We start from the raw sequence: 24323 nt of genomic DNA on the forward strand, positions 1-24323 counted from the left end.
AAAAAATTGGTTTAGGGATGAAGCCGGAGATGTGACCACTATGTGTAAGCAGTCTCCTTGCTCTTCTACGTTGTCCCATGCGTAGTAAAAGATATTTCTGTCTTCAATTTCTCTTTTAGTGGCCTCAAATTCAGTGCCACTTGCCAAGAGTAGAGTTCTGGCCATCCCATTAACATACTCTGTTGCTTTAGAAAAATAACTGAAATTTGGGCTTGTGAGTCTTCTCACAAGCTACATCCACAAGATGGGTAGATGGAAGAGGTAGGGGTAAGTGTGTTACAGCGCTCAGGAAGTTTTAACAGTAACAGAATAAAGCAAGGCATGAATATAGATACTCTGATCTGATATTGTCACCACTAGTAAATTAGCCAGAAGCTAGCAGGCAATATCTTAGAACACTGATAATATTTATGGCAATACTGCAAGCTTAAATAAAATATGACTGAAAACAGCAAAAACATTCCCAGTATTCTCAAAGTCTTAAAAAAATCAGGGGATTTCGAGGTCAGACATATCTGTATGTATTTTGCAAGGGACAGACTGTAAACAAACCTGCTCAAGCAATTAATCCCCAATGTCACAATCATGGACTGTGATTGGGTAAGAGCTTAAGAGAAATACCATGCAAGAGAGTGCTGGCAATGGCTGTGCCTTGTGCACAGTGAACTCGTGAGCATCCTTGATCCAGAGTACTTGACAGGCACACACTTGGAATTTCCTTAGGGGTGATGTAGCTTGTCTCAGAACGAAGCCAAGGCTCTGGCACGCCCTGATGTTGAATAGACTCTGGCATGCACCGAGAAATGATGTGGTACAAGCACACTTTCCTTGTTTCCCATTGCACCTTAGTAAATCACCAAGTCCATATCAGAGATTACAGCCTAGACGTTGTGTTCTGTGCAACAGATCTAAAAACAGCTAAGGTCAAATTTTGAGTGACCTGTGCCGCATGCCGATTAATGGCTTTTGCTGGGAACAGAGACTTTTCAAAGCACCTCTAGGCTGTCGGTAAAGGTCGAACATTTTCAAAGGTGTTCCTGTCAAAATTTGAGGCCAGTAAGTAACAGCCTCTTTGATACTGTTGTTTCAATACTGGCTCCCACCACAGGGAATTTTATCTTTATACTCCCTTTGCATTTATTTATGGGAAACTACCTTTGATTAGCTAGTTAAAAAAAATGAAAAAGAAAAAAGAAGATCACTTAAGCGGAAATTCAAACCATTTTGTTAATGATTGTCTTTTATCAAATGGCACCCATGTTTATAATAAGAAAATATCAGTGTGTCTCAAGTTAGCTAATTAATTAGCTAATACAAACAGAGTGATTAAAAGCTCCACAGACGATGGAGATGCCGATCTGTTAGAACGAGTGAATCTGAGACTAAAGTAATTTATGTCTCTGTCCCCAGGGCAAGCAAGCACTAGGTAAACATTTATAGACGCGATTTGAATTCAGCAGCCTTTGAGGTGCATTTGACTGAAAAGCATTTCTCGCTAAATTAACTATTTTCCAAAACACACCCCACCTCACCCAATGAATATATTACCTTATCTCCAAGGACCAGCCTGGGTTTTTTTTTTTTTTTTTTTTTTTTTTTAATTTAAGACAAGGTCTTGTTATGTAGGCAAGGCTTTCCTGAAAATTACTATTCAACCCTGGTTCTCCTCAAACTCATGGCAATCCTCCTGGCTCAGCATCCCATGTGCTGGGATTACAGATGTATTCCATGACACCTCACTCCATCACATACTTTTCACATACTTTCATACTTTCAAAAAATCCCATGTGCTGGGATTACAGATGTATTCCATGACACTTGACTCTGTCACATACTTTCAAAACAATTTTTTTCCATTTTGTTTTAGAAAAACAGCATGCTCCTGTTTGCTATGGGAATACTTAGTATCTTGGAAACAGAAATGCTGATTTGAGTCCAATTAGTAATGTTTGATGCTGCCTTTGTGACAGCATATATATATATATATATATACACACATATATATGTATATGTATATATGTATATATGTGTATATGTTTGGTAAGCAGTGGAGATGAATTTTCTAACATGTATATATAGGTATATATACATATACACACATATATATATATATATATATATATATATATATATATATATATCCACAAATCAACAGTTACAGTCTTCAATAAACAGGGTCAAAATAAATACATGTCAGGGACAAAGCCTCAAGCATCTTTGGCTGTCAGGAGATTCCTGTCCTTGATAAATTCCCAAGCCATTCAGATCACTTCTGGGCAGCTTTGAAGGCCCTTGACATAAAGCTTGGGTTTAGTAGAGGAGATGACCAGGTCACTCTAGCTACTTTTGGGCAAGTCTTTTCCCATAAGTCTATGTTGCTCAATATTCTCATGCACCATGAAGCTATCTGTAGGCAGAGAGAACATCTCACTCTCCTTTCTGACCTTGGAGCCAGACTGGGAGTCATTGACAAAGCATCCTCAGTTGACCAATGAGCATTACTATCAGGGTTTTAGACCTAAGCCCAGAAAGAAGTCCTTCTTCTGAGACACCCGTTCCTCCAGGTCACCTCAGGCTGCTCATCTTCTTTCAGGTGTGGCTTCCCCTATGAAGAACCAGGGGAAGGTGACCTCAACTTTCCCTGTGTTCTCACTGAGACCTGTGATATTTCAAGAAGCTGAAGACAGAAAACGTGGCCAATGTAAGATGGCTTAGCAGAAGCTAGATAGTATACAACTTAGGTTTGGTAAGCAGTGGAGATGAATTTTCTAACAAATTATTACTCAACAAATTTTGATCAGCTACTACTCCCCCAGTCATTGTGTTGGAGCCACACTTACCAACTCTGCTTCAAAGGTTTCCTAGATGGCTCAGCAGTGATTTGGGGCCAAGTTTACCCTCTGACTCTTCTGTGGTGTCTACCATGACACGAGCATTTCTAATAGAGACTATATAAAGGCTGCAAACCAAACTTGAAAGTAGATCTAGATAAACACCTCCAGATTTGATGACTGACACTTCGTTGTTGGTCTTCATAGTACATTGACTCCTGGCATGAATCAAGTGTTTGTACAGTGCTCTGTTTCACTTGATGTCTGTCTTTAAATTCCTTCAGTGTCTCTATCAGCTGGTTAGCCTATACTGGACAATGATGGAGACAATATTCTAAGGAATGCTGTCTTTCCGGACTTGAAATTTTTCTTTAAAATTTTGGTTTTTTTTTTACACTTATTTATTTATTTAGTTATGTGTGTGCATGCCACAGCATTTGTATGGGGTTTGAGGATAACTTGTGGGAATCAGTTTTCTCCTTCCAGCTTTTGTGTTCTGGGAGGTCACACCTAGGTGTCAGGCTTAATGACAAGCACCTTTACCCAAGAAACCACCTAGATGGCTGACTTGAAGTTATTCTTTGGAACATTCTGAGTGGTACTTGACCAGGAAATATGTATTGAGGATTCATTTAGTTTTTAAGTAAAATTTGACTTTCTCTTCGTGGTCCTGTGGGCTGAGTGCCCAGAGCGTAGTAGGTACTCAATAAACATGTTCTCACAATAATAAAAGTGTTCTATGTTCCATGTGCATTTGGAATTCCCACTTGTATGTTTGGATACTAAAGGATTCAATCAGAAGAAAGGGGAGCTTTCTTCTGCACAGCAGAAAACCAATTCCTTTTAGGGGAATATTCACGAGAAGTACCATTTCTTTTCTTTTTTCTTGTCTTTTCTTGTCTCTTCCTTCCTTCCTTCCTTCCTTCCTTCCTTCCTTCCTTCCTTCCTTCCTTCCTTNCTTCCTTTCTTTCTTTCTTTCTTTCTTTCTTTCTTTCTTTCCTTCTTATTTTTTTAGGTTAGGCACAAAACAATGTGGAAATGCAAATAAAGGACTTTTGCTTCTGGAGAAATAACATCATTTTCTCAGTCTTTCTTTGGATTCTGTCTTTAGCTCTTGATCTGAAGTAAGTTCATTGTCAAATTCAGCTCTAACTGAACTGCTGAATTTAGAAAGGACTAGGACAGAGGGCACTGTGGAAAGGTTCTGTCCTGAAATCAGTAGATTGTGCCGTTGGATGATGCGTGTTTCAATTTTTAAAACCCAGCAGGTCTCTCTCCAACATGAGCTGTACTGAGTTTTCCATTTACTATTTTAGTCCATAAGACATATACGGATCAACATTGAGCTCCTAAATTATATAGCTAAACCACTGCCCCCTTCCCTGTTTATAGATCCATATGAGCAAAGGAAATTGGAAAGTAGGAGGCAGGGGAGCCCCTTGGAATGATGGTTGTCGCCTCCTTATAGCAAGAAAGCTCCAAAGAAAGTTTTATCTTCTTTTGTGTAATCCACCAAGGAGATGTCACTGACGTTTACCATTAGTCTGTCTCCTTCTTCCAAGGAGAACGTGGCCCCAAGGTAGACGGGCTGGAACCAGTTGCTGCTTATTTCACACACAGACTTGGACCCTGTTAATAGGTAGGCAGGCTCAGGATAGCTGTCTGCTACCTTGGTGATAACCACAGTGATGGAGTCTGGCTTGTTTGGTCGTCTCCCCCGACTTATGTCACCACACACAGATGTGGTCCCTCGGAATGTGATCTGGGAGTAGATGAAATAGTCTCCTGCCTCTGGGACCACCAGGGATTTGTTGATGTACTTCATCCGGTTCTTGGTGAAGGCCATCCCTAGGTCATGTTCCCAGTGCAGAGCAGAGAGCTGATTTTTCAGATGTGGTGCTGGAGTTTGTCTCTTAACTGCAATTACAGTAGAGAAGTTTAAGTGGCACAAGTCAGAACCTGTGGTTTTGATACCTGGGGTATCAGAATAAAGTCTTGTGCTATTTCTCTCTCTCTCTCTCTCTCTCTCTCTCTCTCTCTCTCTCTCTCTCTCTCTCTCTGTGTTTTTGTTTATGCTGTATCTACATATGCTCATGTAAGTNGCTGATTTTTCAGATGTGGTGCTGGAGTTTGTCTCTTAACTGCAATTACAGTAGAGAAGTTTAAGTGGCACAAGTCAGAACCTGTGGTTTTGATAACAGGCGTATCAGCTGCTAGTCTTCTCTCTTTTCTCTCTCTCTCTCTCTCTCTCTCTCTCTCTCTCTCTCTCTCTCTCTCTCTCTCTGTGTTTGTGTTTATGCTGTATCTACATATGCTCATGTAAGTACACGTGTATATGGAGGCCAGAGATAGAAACTCTACATTTTGAGATAAGGCTTTTCACTGAGCCTGGAGTTCATCAATTTGAGGAAACTGGCTGGCTGGGAAGTTCTGGGGGATCTGCCTGTGTCTGTCCCACCAGTCTTAGGGATTCAGGCATGAGCTACTATGCCTAGATTTTTCTGCTGATCTAAGCTTAAATCCTCATGCTCGCATAGCAGGTACTTTACACACGGAGCCAATTTTCCAGCCCCTGCCTCCTGCATTCACTTTCCTTGGTGACTCTATGAGGTTAGCAGTCTCTTTCACAGTGAGAACTTTGGCACTCCTGATAATTTAAGTTTGTGCCCTGGGGCATGGTCACTCATATTTGGATCACTATGAAAGACTTCCTTATGTATAAAATTATGTTCTATATGGGCACAGTCAAAGTTAAAGTATCTCCTTAGTTTGCTGTGTACCTGAAAATAATTTACTGCTAAGTTGGCTTACCCAGGATAAGACCAGACAGCAGGACCTCTCAGTGCCCATTCCTGAAGCCATGCATAGGTTCTGTCAATGCTTCATCATTTTTACACGAGTTTAGCATTTTATATTAGATTGGACTGTCTGCCAGGGGTCCTGGAAACTGTTGTCCATCATCATGGATAATCTTACACTGTTCTCTTCCCTTCCTCTAGGAAAATTCTTTTTGCATAATGTGTCATCTTACTAAATCTGTGTTGCTTTTATTTGCCATGTATTTCCTTTGAGAAAAGATAAATAATACTTGTGGGGGAGAATTAAAAGAGGCGTACAATCCATAGCTATTAGGAAATACATCAATTTTACTAGCTTTCTTGTTTCAGAAAAGCTCTGTTCCAAAGGAAAGAGGGAGAGAGGAGAGAGGTGGGAAGGAGGAAGGAAGGGAAAGGATACAGAGAGGGAGAAAGAGAGACAGAGAGAGGACGAGAGGAGAGGGGGACAGAGAGGAGCAGGGAGAAGGGGAGGGAGAGGTGGAAATGGAGGGGGAGGGAAAGCAAGCTCACAAGAGGAAGAGCACTAGAAAACAACCCTGTCATTACATCAAAATGCTGTGGTCCAATGTCACAAAGCAGGCAGTAATCAATAATGTATTACCTGGGGACATGTTGGGACCAGAGACTCAGAACATTTTGGCAGTTCTTCTTTCATAATGACAGGGCTAAATATAAGTCAATGCAATCAACTTGTGGTATGCAAGGAAGCTGGGGTGTGGGACACTTGGACCCAGTACCAGCTCTGATTCTGCACCATGCAAAGTTTTTTAATCATCTGTGCAGATTGGTTTTCTCCCATGCACCTCAGCGTCTCATCTGGACACTGAGGATCGGGTTCTTTAGAGCCTTGTTCTGAAGATTAAGCGGGCAGAACAAATGTGAGCATTTTATAGATTACCATAAACAGTTGGGATAATTTTTCCTGTTCAAATAAAGCAGCATGTTTCATTTAGATAAATTAAAGAGTAAGCTTGTGCCATTTTTATGTTTTATATGTTCTTATGCTTGTATCACTCCTAAATATATATTATATAAAGCACATTGGCCAGTGCTTTATGAAATATGCTTGCAGTTAAGGAAATAAACAGAGCCAAACTTGATTCAAACAACTGACATCAAATAGGATAATTTGCAATAAAATGATTATTTTTAGAGGCAACAAAAACATCTTAATCCCTTGTAACTACTTTGGAAACTCACAGAAATCACCATTGTGTACTGACACTACAGTTTGGGGTTAGCTTCCTTTTTATGGAATAATTTAACAACTTGTGGATCCAATGGGTGACCAGAAACTTAGATCCTAGACTTTCTAATACAGCGGTTTCTCAAGCTATGGGGCATGACCATTGGAAAACACATATTTCCAATGATCTTAGGAACAGAGGCATAGCACAGTAGCAAAACTACAGTTATGAAATAGCAACAAAAATAATTTTATTCTTGAGAGTCCCCACAACATGAGGAACTGTAATAAAGGGTCACAGCACTAGGGAGATTGAGAACCAATGTAATCTAAGGTATGTTTCCCAGGGCTAACTGGTCTAGGGTATCTTTTGCAAGATTGGCACATGACCTGAATTGGTGTGACATTCTCTAGTCTCTACATTAAATGGCTCTTGGAAAGCTCTGGAGCTTCCATATAGACATCTTTATCACTCACATCTAGTGGTCATCATCTGTGGATGATGTAGTGATTGACAAGTGTTCTCAGACGATGGATGCATAAACCAGTCCCACTATGTCTGCGGAGAGGCAAGCCCTGTTGCACTGAACGCCATGAGCTGAGTTAGCTCAGAGGCGTTGGGAGTTGGGATAGAAAGAACGTTGCTTCGTTTGAATTTTCCCACTGCCTACCCATCTGACTTGGAACATGCCAGCCGATGTCTGAGCCTTAGTTTTCTCAATGTCTTTTCGTGTGTGTATGTGGTGCGTGTGTTTGTGTGTTCAGTTGTGTGTACCCCTGAGAAAGCCAGCAGTTGACATCTACTAACACACTCTGTTGCTTTCCACCTTATTTTTTGAGACAGACCTCGTGAGACCTGGGGTTTACTGTTTCAGCTAGCCTGGCTGTCCAGTGAGCTTCTGGGATCGGACTGACTCCGCACCAGCACCGCAGACCCAGAGCAGCACGCCTGGCTTTTTTTACATGGATGCTAGGGATCTGGACTTAGGTTCTTAACTAATAAGTATCTCACTTACTGAGCTACCTCCCCAGCCCCTTCAAGTCTGCTTAGGTGGCTGTCATCTGTTGGGAGATCCAGGATTACTTGATGAGGAAAGCAGGAGAGAAAGGCAGAGTGCTGACTGCAGAGGAGGGAACACTCACGAATCATGGGCCCTTGGATCTGACACAGGGAAGAAGTTATTCCAAATCCTTGACTGTCAATTCGGTCGCCAGTTTAAAGCCATTGCAGTGAGCTTTGGTTAAATATAGTGGAAAAAATAATCTCTCAGATCTATGAACTATGGTGCTTAAGAAAGAAGGGGGAGGCTTACCTGTCAGGTGTGCTCTTGGCTTGCCTCTGGGAGGTGTGTCTGTAACAGAAGGAAAAATAGGCTTTGAGTAATGGGTAACAGACTGAAGACAGCATCTGCAATGAGAGAAGAACATCAGTCCTACTCATTGTGGTTCAGTTTCATGTCTTCTGGGCTTTGGATTGGTACATGGTATCTGCAGGATACACTGCTGGGGATACAGGAGACTCAGGGGTAAGAGTCTTAGGTGCAAAGGACTTTGGGCAAGTTGCCTAGCCTGGACTCTGTTTTCCTATCTCGAAGATGGGCACAGCAATCTCTACCTTGAATGTTGTGTCCACATGGTTCTTGGTTCTTAGGGCCAAATAAACCATGGCTCATTTCTTCTTCTTTTAGACTATTCTGTGAGGACCAAGTGGTCGTTCAGATTCTTTATGGTTCTTTTGCCATATCACTGAGGAGTATGGATGGCTCAACCGAGAAGGGCTGTGGAGTAAGACCCACTCTGTCGCTCCATGACCTTGACAGACCTTTTTCTATTTATGCTCCTTTCCCCCCATTAGTCCTTGAGAAGGACCTTATCATTAAAGGTTCTATAGTGATGAAGATGGTGCTGACTTCAGACAGCAAAAAATCTTCATCTACGCTCACCTTGCCAGAAAGGATAGTGACAGCTGCAATGACCCGTCTGAAGGCCACATTGCCTAGCAGATCCATGAGCTGGGAGCTGAGATTCAGGCCACAGATCAGACATGTAGTCAGAGCACTGTCTTGCTTTGTTAGCAGTGGGGGAGGAGCCTCACTACTCTCTAGGTCTGTCTACATCCCTTGGCTCGGCAACTTGGCAATTATAGGCCCATCTCCAATCCATGCATACTAAATCTGTCAGCAGTGTCCTTATCCCCAAGAAAAGACGTCAAAGATGAACACTTACAAACTGGCTGTGGTGAAGGCTCAGACCTCTTTTCTGTTATAGGCTGTTGAGAAAAAGTACAGGTCAGTCTATTTACAGTCCTTCTTAACTCAAAAACCCACACAGCTGCCCATAAGACTCTGCTGCCATCCGAGCCTTGGTCCTCGGCTGGAGATCAGCATTGGGGTATCTCAGTTGGTGGGGATCTTGCCTCTCGGCTCTGCACTCCTTTTCTAGAGACACACCCCCCCCCAGTGACCTTCCTTTCTCCTGTCTTTATCTCTTAGCTTGAGAGCTTTTTCTGCTGTATCTGAGGAGATTACCCCATTCTGTCGTTGCTTGGAGTGAACAAACTGGAAGTTACTTTATTTTTTCCACACTATTTTGAAGGTTGAAACTGTTCTTGTTATTGGCATATACTGACTGTGCATCATAAAGGACTTTGCCAAGACACTCTTACCCCACTATCTCATATACTCTGACCATATTCACCTTCTTATATTCTCTTCTGCTTCCCCCCCCAGCTACTCTTTTTTCCCCCAAGATAGTCCTGCTTTTAATTTTATGCAATCCACCTCTCTGTAGCTGTATCTATATTATCTGTATCCATCTCTCCCTATGAATGATTGTATATAACTGAGGATCCACACACAAAAGGAAGCATACAATATTTGTCACTCTGAGTTTTAAGAAATGATTCAGACAAAGAAATAATGACTCCCTTCCCTTCCCATCAGCTTTGCAATTCTTATTTGTTTCCACAGAACATATGAAGAATTCTTCCACCATCACAACCCTCTGTTCCTGAGTTACTTCAGATTTCACATGATAGAAGAAAAGCAACTGCCTTGGTATCAGAACGACATGAATTTGAATTTTGATTCTGTCCTTTGTCAATGGTAAGATCTTGTGAAAGACACCCTTTTCTCTGAGTTTAGTGTACCCACTGGAGATACTAACACCCCCAAACCTAAGTGACTTGCAGAGTTGAGGTAAAGATCAATTAAGAAAATGCCCCAGTCAGTTCGAAGGACATGTGAAAATACAAGAATTACCATTCACAGGCCTGAGCACAAGACTCAGGAGCACGGCAGGCTCCCAACCTGTTCACAATCATATAATCTTTTCACACACTTGCTTGCCTTTGCAAGACAATTCTCTGACTTGGATCTTGTAATTACACATCCTCCATTAACAGATTATTTCTTATTGCCATGGACATCTCATCTATGTCTGCAACTTAAAATCTACATGGGCACAGTACACGTGTGTGTGTGTGTGTGTGTGTGTGTGTGTGTGTGTGTGCTTGTGACTGAGCAGCTGTAACTGTATGAGTGCAAAAGAGAAGGCTTCAACCCAGGAGAGTGTGCACCAATATGTCCAGGCCCTGCCTCCTGCTCTCTGGGACCTCCTACAGCTGCTTAGCAGAACTTCATGCCTTTGGTTTCTTCCTTTTGTTTATTTTACAGCTTTTCTCTAGAGGACTAATTAGAGAGGATTCTATTATGATCAAGATTCTATTGTGCTCATAATGCTTTGGTGGCCCCTCATGCCTTTTACAATATAGCTTTATATATTTTTTTTTAAATTGTATTTTATTTATTGTATGTATGAGTGTATATGCACAGTGCATGTGTGGAAATCTAAGGACAACTTGTGCTAGGTGCGCTTTTTACTTTCACCACAAGGGTCCTAAGCACCTTTAGCCACTGAGCCCTCCTGCTGACCCATAGTTCTATCTTATCCTGACATCCTATTGGTCACCTCTCTTGTTACCAACTGTTTGCTTTTTCCTATGTCCTCTGCGTTTACAGCTGTGAGAGGAAACCACAGTGCTCCTCAACCAATAGATTTAAAGTACAGAGTGCAGTTGTTGCTTATTTGTGCTTATTTGCAGCACATCCTTCAGCCTCATGAAACACTCTATGGTAGATTCTAACCATAGCCCCATAGTAACAGTGGGGCTTGCTGAGTGTCCTCCATCCTATATGTGGGGAAATAACATGTTAACTCTGGTCAGGGGACTCTAAAATCTTAAGATTGAAATTCTTCCCTTATAGCTTATGGACAAACTCCTGATATGTCGAGGCAGAAGACGTAAGAGAGTCAGCGTGGCGACAGTGGGGTGAGCTCAAGGTTCATTAAACAGATGACTGATCCAGAACTGGGAGGACCTGTAGAAATCAGACTGAACAGAGGCTTACAGGTCCTGTACACGTTAGTCAGATGATGAAGGACAGAGAGCTGCACTGGTGAAGGCTAACAGCATGAAGAAGGAGGAGGGCCAACTGCACATGGGGACAGCTGGAAAATGGCAAGGCTAGGGAATGAAGACACTACAGATATTCATCCAGCATCTTTGAAAAGCCCAACCATTTGCTGGGACCAACGGTCCCACATTAATCATTTTGCTGGCTTGAGGGGCAGAGATGTATTTTCAGAAGTGGCTCGGTTTCTCTCGGGTGCCTGGCTTGCTACAGACAGAGTTGATAATTTGGTTGGTTATTCAGTGAGGCAGAACGTGGGAAGCGGGGTACTCAAAGAGAATCGGGGAGATCTTGATTGAGTCTCCTCATGGTAAGTAAAGGTATATCTTCCTTAGATGGATTTCTCTCGCTTCATTTACTTCTCTGTTGAGAAACTACATCATTTACCCTGCTTATGTTGAGCTGAACGGGCACTCAGCAAAAGTTTTGGGGTATTCCATTTTGACTAAGAAATCCAGGACCGTGAGCTGGTACCTGGGCTGTGCACACAGGTTCCTGATGGGTCTCTTGGGTTTTTATTACTTAGACACATACATTTTATTTTTATATATGGTTAGAATGCATGGGTTTTAGTGGTTCCGACTGCCACTAGATATGGAGGCTGAGCGAACTCCCTGCTGGGAGGTATTGAAGACCATACCACTTCCTGAAGTCCCTGAGCTGGGACTCTCTTTTCCTTTCCTTCACTGATTTTTTTTAAAATAATGACTGTCATAGAGGGGACGCTACTGTGATAGGGCACAGCAGTAGATGAGGCGAGAAGGGGCGGGGTGGTAGCTTATATAGAGAAAGGTTCAAGAACCGAGCTGTCCTGCTGCCTACGTTCCAGATGGTCACTGGCAACACCAGGGTAACTAGATGTCCTTCCTGTTCTCTAGGTGGGGTTCCTCCAAACACTTGTGGAGGACTCTGGGGTCCTGAGGAGATGAAAGCTCCTAAAGACTGCTGACTTGGTCTCCAAATCCAAATGGACCCTGGCCCCAGCCCACAGCTCAGGAATTGGACATTTCCCCTTAACATGACCATGGGCTGAGAATCAGAGCCTAATTCTATTTCTGGGGATAATGTTTTTCTCTCTGTAGGAGAATTTGCTAGGCAGAGTGTCTGGTTTGCCCTTACCACTTTATTCCCAGTATGCAGGGAAGTGCCCGTGTTTTTACTGAAGTATGAGTCTGCAAACTTCGAAGACTCTCGGGCCTCAGGAAGTCAGAGGCAGAGAGGAGCGGGTAATAGGGCAAAGCTCGGATTCAGCGACTTTGGCTAGGGGTTCACAACTCAGAAATCCCAGAGACAGCTATTTTTGGCTAGATTAAAACCTTTTGAGCTTGGAGAGATTGCTCAGCTGTTAAAAACACTTGTTGGTCTTGCAAACGACCCAGGTTCAGTCCCCAGCACCCACATGGTAGCACTTAATCATTTGGAGATACAGCTTTAGGGGATCTGATGTTTTTTAGCTTCCTGGGCACCAGATATGCATGTGGTACACATGCACACATACCACCAAAACACTCATACACATAAATAAAATAAGCAAACCATCATCATTGTCACTATCAACAACAACGCCAACACCAAGCAGACACTATCTTAACAACTTAAAGGTGAGTAGCAATGGCCTGTTAGTACTATGGTTTCCAAAGTCTCCCCAAAGGTCTGCGTGGAACACCGAAGCTCTGAAAATGTTTACTGAGAGTTGAGAGGGATGGCTAGACACCAAGTCAGAAAAAACAGCAGCAGCAGCAGCAGCAACAGCAACAACAACAAACCAAATAAAGCTAACGTGCACACTTATGATCATACGTCTTAATGAGACAGTGGGACATCCAGGACATGCAGCATTGAAATATAACTGATGCTCCCCCTCCCCTCCCCCACTTAATTCTTGCAGGTTGTAACACTCACACCATTCTATGATTTCTTTTTTTTCTTTCATTGGTTGATTTTTTTTTTTTTTTTTTTTTTTTTTTTTTTTTTTTTTTTTTTTGGCATGTTGACTAGTAGTGACCCTTGGCCTCAGACTGACTGTGTCCTTAACTTTACATATTTCTTGACTGGATCTACTTTTTCAAACTGGGCAGAAAAAAAAAAAAAGTCTGGGGTGAAGGAGGGGCCACTATGCCATGTGTGCCTGCCTGCTGGGCTCTGTGTTGGGCCCTGGTGTGTGAGTGTTTTGACAGTCTGTGCAAGCTGACATCACAACAGGTGTTTACAGGCCTTAAGAAAGTAGTGACAGTCAAAGGTAGGGAGAGGGATCTGAACCTTTGGAGCACATTCAGATTCTGACGTACACACCAGGACCCTGATAAGCATTATCAAGGAACACCAGCGAAGCAAGTTAGCAGTGAGCTGGCCTTTGAGATTTCCTGGCATTCCCCCAGAAAAATCCCTGTGAGCGTTTATTAATTAATGATCCACATAGACTTCCCTCCCACGTCTGGAGTCACCTGCCCATCTATTCTGTTCACAAACAGGAAATTATATTCATCTCTTGCTGTCATAAATGCTGCAATTGTAAAAATATTAGTGTTTTATGACCCACGACACTTCCCTCCACCCGTCTAGGGGAAAATCAGTGTATCTGAGGCTTCTTTTCCTCTGTATTCTTACAAGGATAAAGACAACTGGAAATGGCTTCTTTTGAGGTCATTTCATTGCATCATCCTCTTCATTGGCCTGGACCATGGTTGCCGTGGTATATATTTGATCTGACACAGAGCAAAGAGTCAGGGGTTTGCAGCAGAGCAAATCTGGAATTTCCAACTTTGTTATTTCTTGACTCCTGATCCTGGCACACTTGCTGACCTCAGTGATTCTTTCCTGGAAGGCCTATCCTTCTGGCTCAGAGAAGCTACACTTAAAGTCAATATCAATTTATTTCATTTTTCTCTTTTTTTTGGAGGGGCAAGCAATCCTTCTAGACTGTGGTGTCTGCTCCTTCCACTCAAGGGTTTTGTAGCTTTGGCTACAAAAGTTACTATTGGATCTTTATTTTTTATGAGAAACAGCAGATTTTAGAATCTCTTAGGCATCTGGGGTGACTTTATTCCTTTCTCCAAACGGACCCTGTGCAGGCTTCATAGGTCCGTAGTTGACTCATGGTCCCTGCCTTTTCTGAACGCAAATGTGGAGAGGAAGCAAGAATGGACCAGTGTCTGCTTCCAATCCTCAGCCTGCTGCTGCTGTCTACTGCGTGCTGGCAGGAGGTTCCGGCTGGGAGACAACTTTACACAGTGCTAGCGCTGTGGCGCCTGGCACTCTGAGCTGGCTGGGTGAGGACACGGGAGTTTGCCAAGCTAGAACGGTGCTTGCTGCAACGCAGGCTTGCCTGAGGGAGTGACAGCCTGGCTCAGGAAGGAACTGATCTGTGCTGTGGCCCTGACCTGGGGGACGCACATCTGCAGCTTGCTCTCTTGTTCTGCTTTTGAACCACGACTGTCTTCCCTGTCAGCTGCTCCCAACCTAACTTTTGGGGAGAAGCTCCTCTTCCATGCGGAGCTTCCTAGGGTTACAGCAGGGATGGCTCCACTATGGATGCAGCGTGCACACGGGGCTCTCATCTCAGTTGTTTGTCTTGTAGACAGCGTTGAGGATCATGGTTATTGTTTACCTTCAAAACAGGAAAGACAACTTGGGCAAGATAAGAGGCCCCATCCAAGGTGGAGTGGGTAGGGAAATCCTCTGGGTGTCATCCCTATTTTGCCTATAATTTTCTGGATGCCTTGCATTCTAGTCCCAGGACGAAAGCATATTCATTTTATGGCAGAGAGTCTGAGGCCCAGGGGAGGCTGCCTAGCACTTTATCCCCCTTCCCATCCAGAAAACACAAGTGAATGTCTTCGCAAGTTACCACTAGATATCTTTCCCAGTGGAGATAGGGTTAGCATGTCCAATGATCATTTACTGTATTCCAGACTTTACTGGGGTGTCGGGTAAGGGAATGAGGTAGGGGAGGGAGTACAGGAAACAGTGGAGTCTGGCAGGGCTTTTGAGAGAGGTGGAGAAGTGGGATTAAAGGGTCATGAGGAGAATGTGGGGAGAGTCTTTGAGGAGTATACAGATCCACCAGAGTGCTGCACTGAGCAGAAAGCCCCACCACACAGTAGGGAGACTTACTGTACAGAGTTCAGTACCAGTGCCTTGTGTGTAGCTAAGAGGATTCAGTGTCCTGAGCCAGGGTGGGGTGGAGCTGGGGTAGGAACAAAGACCTGGCCTTAGGGTGCCAGTTCCAGAGGGGCTAGGGCACCTGTTCTGGAGCAGTGACAACCATTCAGGACTCTGGAGGATACCTGAACCATGGTCAAATGTTATCCATAAAATGAGTAGTTCCAGGGAAGAGGTTGTGGTGGAAGGGCAACACTGGAGTGCACAAAGGGGGCCCAGAGACACTCCTAAGTCAAGAAAAGCTCCACAGCACACGAACCTCCTCTCTGGCCTGTGATGGCAAATTCCATAGCAGGCAGGGAAGTTGTGCTCTGTACAGTAATCCCCCTGAGCAGGGGATTTCCCTGGTCAGCATGATGTAAATCCTGTTCTTGGCTAATCCCCACCACGGGGAGACACCGTACACACCTTATTTCTAATTGCCTGCATTTCATACATAGGCAAGCAGACACCAAGAGAAGGGAGGTGGCATACTAACTAGGCTCAATCTAGAATTCAGACTGGGGTTACGATTTCAACTCATGACTTATGTCCTTTCCAAAATGTAGATCATGCTAGTGTCTTCCACAGATCCGAAGATTCTAAAACACTATACAACCTCTATCTTTTTCTTAAAACAGGGAACACATACATTTTGTTCAAGGAGGTTTGCAAACACTTCTTTCCTTCCCTGGTGGCTCAGCCTCCCACTTCCCTTCCTTGGGCATTCACAGAAGCACCAATTTCTCAGCTCTTCCTGGGACTCTCTATGTGTTTATAAATGCCTACACATAGACAAACTCTCTCAAAAACCAAGCATGTGCTATTATGTATGTGTATGCCTCAAGCCACTTGGCTCTTTATGTTGAATTTATAGATGCTGGGCTGTATCTGCTTGCCCATATAAAACTGCAATCTCTTTGTGCCTCGGATTGTCTGTGATGCGCATCACGTCTTAGTTTAAGTATTATTCAATAATAGTATAGAAGTATTTGTTTCCCTTCTGGTGTTCCTGAGAGAGAAGTTTTCTGGGTTGGGAGACAATTTTATTTTCAATTATATTTCCTTGGCACAAGGGTTCCAGGCTACCTCCCTGATTCCCCCCCCCCCCGCATCCCCTGGCAGCTCCAATTTCCTGATGAGCTATGTGTCCTAGGTGGGTGGGTGATTCTGAGAGTGCTGTAGTAGATTTGATCTCTGTAACTCCTCGCTGAGCTGGCCTGGGGGTACTGGTCTGGTCTGGGGGTATTGACAGTGGTCCTGACTTTCCTCCATGTCATTGCTGAAAGTTCTCTTCCTGCAGCGTGAGATCTAGAACCTACTGCAGTGTGAATGAGCACCATGGCCAGAAGGCAGAGCAGGGGGATCAGGCTGTCTGGTTCTAAGCTTGAATCTGCCTCTGACTAGAGATACAGGCTTAGGGAAATATCTTCATCCCCCACTCCACTCAGCTTTCCTATCTGCAAAACAAAGGAATGGCATACTTCTAAATCAAAAGTAGTCTTGGACAGGGACCTGGGGAACAGTCTATATTTCATAGGCACCTTCCTGGACTTGTGCATAAAGCCTTCTTGGAGCTGTGTCATCCTTGCTCCGTGGCCAGGTGAGGAAACACCAGGACTTCCACAGCTCCCTTTTCAGTGTCACCGTGCATCAACCTCAAAGCCCCTTGAGGCCCAGGGTCAAGTTTCCCTGGTGGTTGTCTGGTACCTAGCATAGAGTGCCAGTCAGATCTTAGGATCCCGGGACATGCGGTTTAGCCACATTCCAGACGTACGAAATGTTCCTGCACGTGTCTCATTAATAATGTCAGCATGCTGACAGACACGCCTTCTTTGGCAGAATAGGAAACAGCTCAAAGACATGAAACCCGGAGCCTGTTTGTCACTTGGCCAAAAATGGCCTAACCAACCAGAGAATTCATTTTAGTCCAATTTCCCCTCCTTGGATCTCACATTCTGCCCTCTCCTCTGAGTCAGTAATTCTCTTTTAGGAGCCCCCTCCCCCTCCCCAGCTCCATCTCATCTCAGCATGGCTCCTTACTGGTGAGGCTCATCTCTTAGCATGGGTGCTGCCTGGCTTCCTTGAGCCATGACTTTTACTCGAGTCTGGTGATTGAGATCAAAGGTCTGGAGGGGAAAATGGTCAGTGATCCCCATCCCCTCTGCCGGTACTTTTTTCTGTCCAAACTTTTGTATCCTCCAGTGAGTCCCTTTCTGAAGGTTAGTACCCTACCCTACGAACTCTAAAGCGAACTCCAAAAAGTCATGCTTTTCTACATTCCCAATGCTGTGACCCTTTAATACAGCTCCTCATCTTGTGGTGACCCCCCCCCCCAACCATAAAATTATTCTGTTGCTATTCATAACAGAAACTTGTGCTGATGTTATAAATCATTATGCTACTATCTGATATGCAGCATATCTGATGCGCTACCACTGTGCAGGTTGTGACCCACAGGTTGAGAACTGCTGTTCTAAAACTCCTTTTACCCAGTCCCAAGGAATTGGTGATAGCAGCTTCTCAGGCCACTGACCCTGGCTGTTCCCAGCTGTTCTGTGTTCCTCCTGTCTGTGCATAGCAAACAGGCCCCCCTTTAAGCTCCTACAAGCTGTTTCATAAATATTATTCTCCCTTAAGAACTTGCCTTGAGTGGCCAGCTGCTTCTTCTCAGGACCTGCATCTCTCCAGGCATCCCAGCCTCAGCCTCTTTACTATTCTGTTTTGATGCTGAGATGTTCTGTAGTCTGGTTAGGCAACAGCCTCAAGCACCCCTCTGTGCTCCCTTCCAGCGAGATGGTTTTCTTTATGGTGGGATGGGAGTATTAGGTATCCATGTGGCTCATACCTAGGGCATCTGAGTCGGGATTGTGAGGAGGGGACTCGGGTGTTGTGGTTTGTGATGACACCCAGCACCTTCTTTATGAGTCTCCCTGTTGGGTCATTTCCCCCTGCCAATTCCCTTTTCTGGACTGTACTTAGATGCCCTTCTCTGGCTTTGGCCAACATGGGGATTGTAGACATCATCCCAAGTAATAGGTTCCGACTGTATGTCAGGAATCCCTCCAGAGTCCAAGGAGGCACAGGTTGCTGGAGGCCACTTAATAACAAAGTGTTCAAGAACAGCTCTCTCCGTATGAGTTGAGTATTTCCTGAAGTGCCTCAGTCTGGTGTGTGTGTGTGTGTGTGTGTGTGTGTGTGTGTGTGTGTGTTTGTGTGTGTTTCTGGGGTCATAGCCTGACCTCCCATTTTCTAATACCCTACAGGTCCCTTCTAACATAAGCACCCTTCCTGGTCTATCTGCACATGTCTACATTGTATAAACCATGACACGTGGCTGCCTGAATCACAGTTTGTTGACCCTGATGGAGTGGCGGGAGTTACACATTAGCCACAGAGTGGAAATTGCCCAGGATTGATTAGAGACCAGGTTTCTAATTAGGCTGCCTATTTTTACTTTTAGTCCTTAATCTTTGGGACTAAAGTGGAATCAGTCACTACAGACATGTCAGATATTTTCACCTAAGGAATATTCTTTAAATAACACACGTTGACCTTTCAGATCCTCCCTGGGTGTCCCCAGCCTTGGCTTTGTCACCACCTGGATATTTGCCCCCTCATTCTCTGAGCGCCACCTGTATACCCTTGTGGTGGCTAACCTTCTTTCTAGTCCCAGCAAAATCTCAAGAGTCAGTATGTTCTTAATTGACCACTGAAAAATATTTCTAAATCCAAGAAGAGGAACTGGTTAAGTAAATTTTATCACACATATATAAGAACATAATATAGACATCCATACAACATGCTGCCGTGGGGTGATTGCCACAGAAACAATTTCATACTATGTAGAAATCTCAGAATCATCCTTCAATATAAATAGAAAGGAGTTATATACTTAAGATCACTAGTAGTTTACACCTCTATGTTTCTTTCCCCTCAATAATCATACATTATGTAATTCAATTTACAAGCTTTTTTTTTTTTAAGGAAAAAGGAATATTTTCCAAAGCATTGACGCACTATAATAGTAATGATCTAAAAAAAAAAAAAAAAAAAAGAATATATGGAGTGTGAAGTTATTCTTGCACAAACATGAGATGAAACAATTCAATTCCCTGGAAGTACAAAGTTAAGAACCAGATGGGATCTTTCCACCTCTCACCCTCCGGGTTTGTATTTGCTTTGTATAGGGGAGCCACCAGCACTATCCATGAAGGGCTCTGTCCCAAATTGGAATACGGGGCTGCCTGCAGAGAGACCACTGATTGTCTAGGCAGGAGCAAGCTTACTTACCCGATGCACACAGTCTTTTCCGGGGATCCGGAGCTGGCCAGCCATCAGGAGGGTGCTAAGTCCAGCGAGGATGGGAAATGACAACAGGCAGCAGGTGAGAGCCAGGCAGGCTTTGCTCCTGGCAGCTAGCCCGGCCCTGGCCTCTGGCCTGTGTCTGCAGCCTTCCGGCAGCATTTCCACTGGGACTGCTTCTCCGAAGCCCAACCCCAGCTCCTCTGCCATGCTTCTGCTGTCTTGGAGAGACTTCTGATCCCTTCTAACCAGAGAGCCCCCCATTAAATAAGAGAGCAGCTGTCACACTGCGTGAGTTAAGAAGGTCCTCTCCTCCCTCTTTTACTCTCCCCTCCCCCTGACAGCCCTCTGCAGCCCGCCCTGCCCGGCTAGGGAATGCGCCGCCTACAACAGAAACCAAGTTTGGTTTAAGGAAAAAAAAAAAAAAAAAAAAGAAGAAGAAGAAGAAGGAGAAGGAGAAAGCTTTCCCAAGCATATTTATATACAGTATGCTCATGTGCTCTTTCCTTCATTTACAGAAGGAAGTCAGGAAAGTCCCTGGAGGAGGAGGAGATCAAGAATGCATCAAGTCAATGGGTGGGGCAAATTAAAATGTACCTGCTCCTGCCCTGGACTGCAGCCCAGCTGAGCTGGTCCGGGGAGTGTGTTCCTTGTGGAAGTGAAAGTGACTGCCTAGGAGGTGTGTGGCTTGCAACAGGAAATGGAAATCACGTTCACATTCAGCCCTTTGCCAAGCTCCACCGTCTAACTAGCAACTCCCCGGCATTCTATAGATGGAAGTACTGACAGTCAGGAAGGTACCTGCCCTAGGTCATTCTGGATGGAAGAGAGCAGAGCCAGGAAGATGCCCATTCCAAGTTACAATTAGACATGGGCATAGCCTGTGAAACATAAGGGTATTTCTGTCCCAGCAGAGAGTATCTGGTTGTGATTGTAGTTTAGAAGTGACTGTCGAGAGATCAGGACATGGGCTTCTGTGCTCCTCTGTCCCAAAGTTAGCTTAATGCCAGTGGTTTACCTTGCTTATGTTGGCTGTGGATGGGAGAGGTCATGGCAGCTGATATGGGCTGGCATTCACTAAACACTCGCTTCTTAACCCAATGCTGGGGGTTAACTATATCAATCGACTTATTTCATCCAGAGACAACTGCTTTTCTTTTTCTTTTTTCCCTTTCATTTCCCTTCCTCCTTCTCCACTTTTTTTTTTTAAATACAAGATCTTACTATGTTGCTTTGGCTGTCCTGAAACTCACTAGGTAGACCAGGTTGACTTCGGACTCAATGAGATCTTTCTGCCTCCTTTTGGAGGAGTGAATCCCCTTCTGGAAGAGGCCTTCTGGAAGAGGAGGTGGGGCTTGAATTCAGTCTTGGAGGTAGGGAGGGGAGATGCCAGAGAAGCATAGAGGACCCTGTATAAAGGTGGGCTACACCAATCAGGAATCCATGGCCTGTGAGCTGGCTCAGCAGGTGCAAGTGCTTCTTGCCAAGCCTGATGGTTTGACTTTAATATTGGAATCCCACAGAGAGAGAGAGAGAGAGAGAGAGAGAGAGAGAGAGAGAGAGAGAGAGAGAGAGAGAGAGAGAGAGAGAGAGAGAGAGAGAGAGAGAGAGAGAGAGAGAGAGACCTGACAAGTTGTCTTCTGGCTTTTACATGTACACTGTGGCACATATACACGCAGAAGGAAGGAAGGAAGGAAGGAAGGAAGGAAGGAAGGAAGGAAGGAAGGAAGGAAGGAAGGAAGGAAAGAAGGAAGGAAAGAAGGAAGGAAAGAAGGAAGGAAAGAAGGAAGGACTAAATAATAAAAAAAGAGGGGTGGCGAGAAAGAATAAAGAAACCGGGCACCTAGAGTAGCCATGGCATGTCCCTGCTCGGTGGCCCCTTATTCCTTGAACACAACCCAATTCCTCTTAGTATTTAGGAAAGCTCTTAGCCTGGACTCTACCAGTTGTCAATCCTCCCCAGGGCCCAGACTCATCTTTTCCTATGATCCCAAGATGTAGATTCTCCAATCCTCTACAGTCTAATGCTTACCCACAGTGTTTTCTCTGTTGGGGAAGCCTCTGTTTTTCTCTCCCTCCTCCCGTATTCCTATATTCTTCAGCTGTGCTTGGAAACCTTTGCTGCATCCCTTCCCTCCAGCTGGGGATGATACTATCCTCGGTGTTCTCGAGGCATCCTATCTTCTCTGACACCGAATTCTCTGACTTGGTTCGGCTTTTTCGGTCACTTCCACTGGACTGCCATCAGAGCTGGGAGGGAAGGTGCCAAGTCACGTCCTTTCCTGCAGATGTTCCTCCTGGCTTGCCAATGGGTACTTGATTCATAACTAACAACCGTTGAGGTGAATCCCATCAAAGGGTAGCTGTTATGGCCCCTGCTTATCCATGCTTGTGGTGGTAACAAACCTACTTAGAAATGGATCTTTGAGATTCTCCCAGATCTTTGCCATTGTCACGTAACATTTCTTTCCATGACAGAGAGCTGTACCAGGGTACAGATGTTCCAATTTGTTTAACCTTACCCACTGAAGGGCATTTGAATTAAGTCTAGTTATTATGCATGAAACTGTTATGAATATTCATGTCCAGGTCTTTGTGCAAACTCACTTTTACTTCTTTGACATCAGTGACCAAGAGCGGCACCGTCGGGCTGTTTGGTGAGCACATGTTCGTTGTGTAAGAACGTGCTGTAGTTGCTTCAGAGACCATTATATTTTTTTATCAGCAACATGACAGAGATCCAAGAGTCCTTTCAGAATTTGGTATTATCACTTGTTTTTATTTTAGCCATTTTTATTTCTATCGTGTGTGTGTGTGTGTGTGTGTGTGTGTGAATACACACATGTGCCACAGGTATGTATGTGATGTGTATATGCATATCACGTTTGGGTACACACATGTACCACAGTATGTGTGAATATATGGTGTGACGTGTACCACAGTATGTGCATGTGTGTGTAGGATAAATGTATGCGTAGATCAGCGGACAACCTTGGATATCAATCCTTGCTGTCTACTTTGTTTCAGAGAGTGACACCTTGTTTGTCTAGGCCAGCCTAGCTGGCCTGAGAATATCTGGGGATTCTCTTTCCTCTGCCTCCTATTTCCCTGTAGAAGTCCCGGGATTACAGATGTGCACCACCACACCTGGCTGTTTGCGAGTTCTGGGAATTTGAAGTCAGTTCCTCATGCTTAGGATGTGTCCTTTCCTGGCTGAGCCAACTCCCTAGCTCTGGCTTAGCCTTTTTTTTTTTTTTTTTTTTTTTTTTACAGTTTTTTTTTTGAGACACAGTTTCTCTGTGTAGCCCTCAAACCCTGGAACTCACTCTGTAGACCAGGCTGGCCCTGTACTCACAAAGATCTGCCTGCCTCTGTCTCCCGAGTGCTAGGACTAAAAGTGTGTACCTCCCTGCCCAGCATGTTTAAGCTATCCTGGTAGGTGTGAAACAGTAGTAACTCATCATGATTTAATGACTGATGATGTCATTATCGTTTTGTGTGTTTGCTTGCCATCTTTAAAATCCTCTTGGGTGACATAAACATTTATTTCAGTGGCTCTAAGTATTTCTTCTTTTCTGCATTCTCGAAGAATTCAAAGGCACTGAGCTTGTCGCTAAAGAAGGAACGAATGCACTCATTAATGAAACAGCAGAAGGTAGGTAAAAACAAAACAAAAAAAAACACTTTCACAAAGCTCATGTAGCAGTCCCCTCTTGTCCACAGGGAATATGTTTGCATACCTCTGCCAGATGCCTGAAACTGCAAGTAACCAAATCCTATGAAGGGACTCCTCCACCTACGGTACAGCTTGTGATAGGGTGAAAGCCAGAGAAACCCAGTGAAGGAGAAGATACTGTACGTTGAAGTCAAATTTAACAACATTTCACCTCTTCGTTTAGTGTCACAGGGCACCAAGAGTTTTATTGAGGGGCTGATGGCGGCTAGGGCTTACTGTCATTGCCAGAAATCCCCAGAGAGTACCTGTCACAGACTGCTAGGTACAAGAAGATAAAAGCTATGTGTTGCTTTTATACCACCACAAAGGGGAAAATTGCAAGTCAAACTATACACATTGGGGGCCATCTACAGATACAGTGTTTTTCCTTTCCATATGTACCTGTGACAAATCTTAATTTTTAAACTAAGTACAGTAAGCAAATCACTGCAATAACTGACTATAAAAGAGAACGATTGTAACAATCGACTCATAACAATTGCCAGCACCACATCTGGCTCACTTTGAAACCTCTCAAATAAAAACGAGGGCTGCTTTATTGCAGGCATGATGACACTGTGGCAGGTGACCTAGTAATCAAGAAGGCTGCTCACTATTTCACAGTAGGATATCAGGGAGAGCATGGGGGCTGCAGCTGAGGGGCTGCTTGTCTGGAGCAGGGCGCTGTAAGACCCACGGAGACTTCACCTGTTCCTGAATGGTCAACAGTTCCAAATGTGGGAATTGTTCACTTCTGAAAAGAAAACATGGAATGCTGATCAGTAGTTTAGAAATTAAACTAAACAAGTGTGTGTGTGTGTGTGTGTGTGTGTGTGT

The 24323-nt window shown here is 44.1% G+C and overlaps 1 protein-coding gene across 1 annotated transcript; it reads right to left on the reverse strand.

The window, feature by feature from the left end:
• Nucleotides 1-3280: 3280 nt before the first annotated feature.
• Nucleotides 3281-20064, reverse strand: Tnfsf15 (TNF superfamily member 15). Its single transcript, XM_021201116.2, has 4 exons — nucleotides 19760-20064; nucleotides 9081-9123; nucleotides 8168-8206; nucleotides 3281-4748 (listed from the first exon to the last, which is right to left on the reverse strand). Exons 1-4 carry the CDS (start codon nucleotides 20033-20035, stop codon nucleotides 4294-4296), a joined length of 813 nt encoding a protein of 270 aa, XP_021056775.1. The 5' UTR covers nucleotides 20036-20064; the 3' UTR covers nucleotides 3281-4293.
• Nucleotides 20065-24323: the final 4259 nt, after the last annotated feature.

The sequence above is a fragment of the Mus pahari genome, chromosome 6 (assembly GCF_900095145.1).
Source record: "Mus pahari chromosome 6, PAHARI_EIJ_v1.1, whole genome shotgun sequence".
Taxonomy (NCBI): domain Eukaryota; kingdom Metazoa; phylum Chordata; class Mammalia; order Rodentia; family Muridae; genus Mus; species Mus pahari.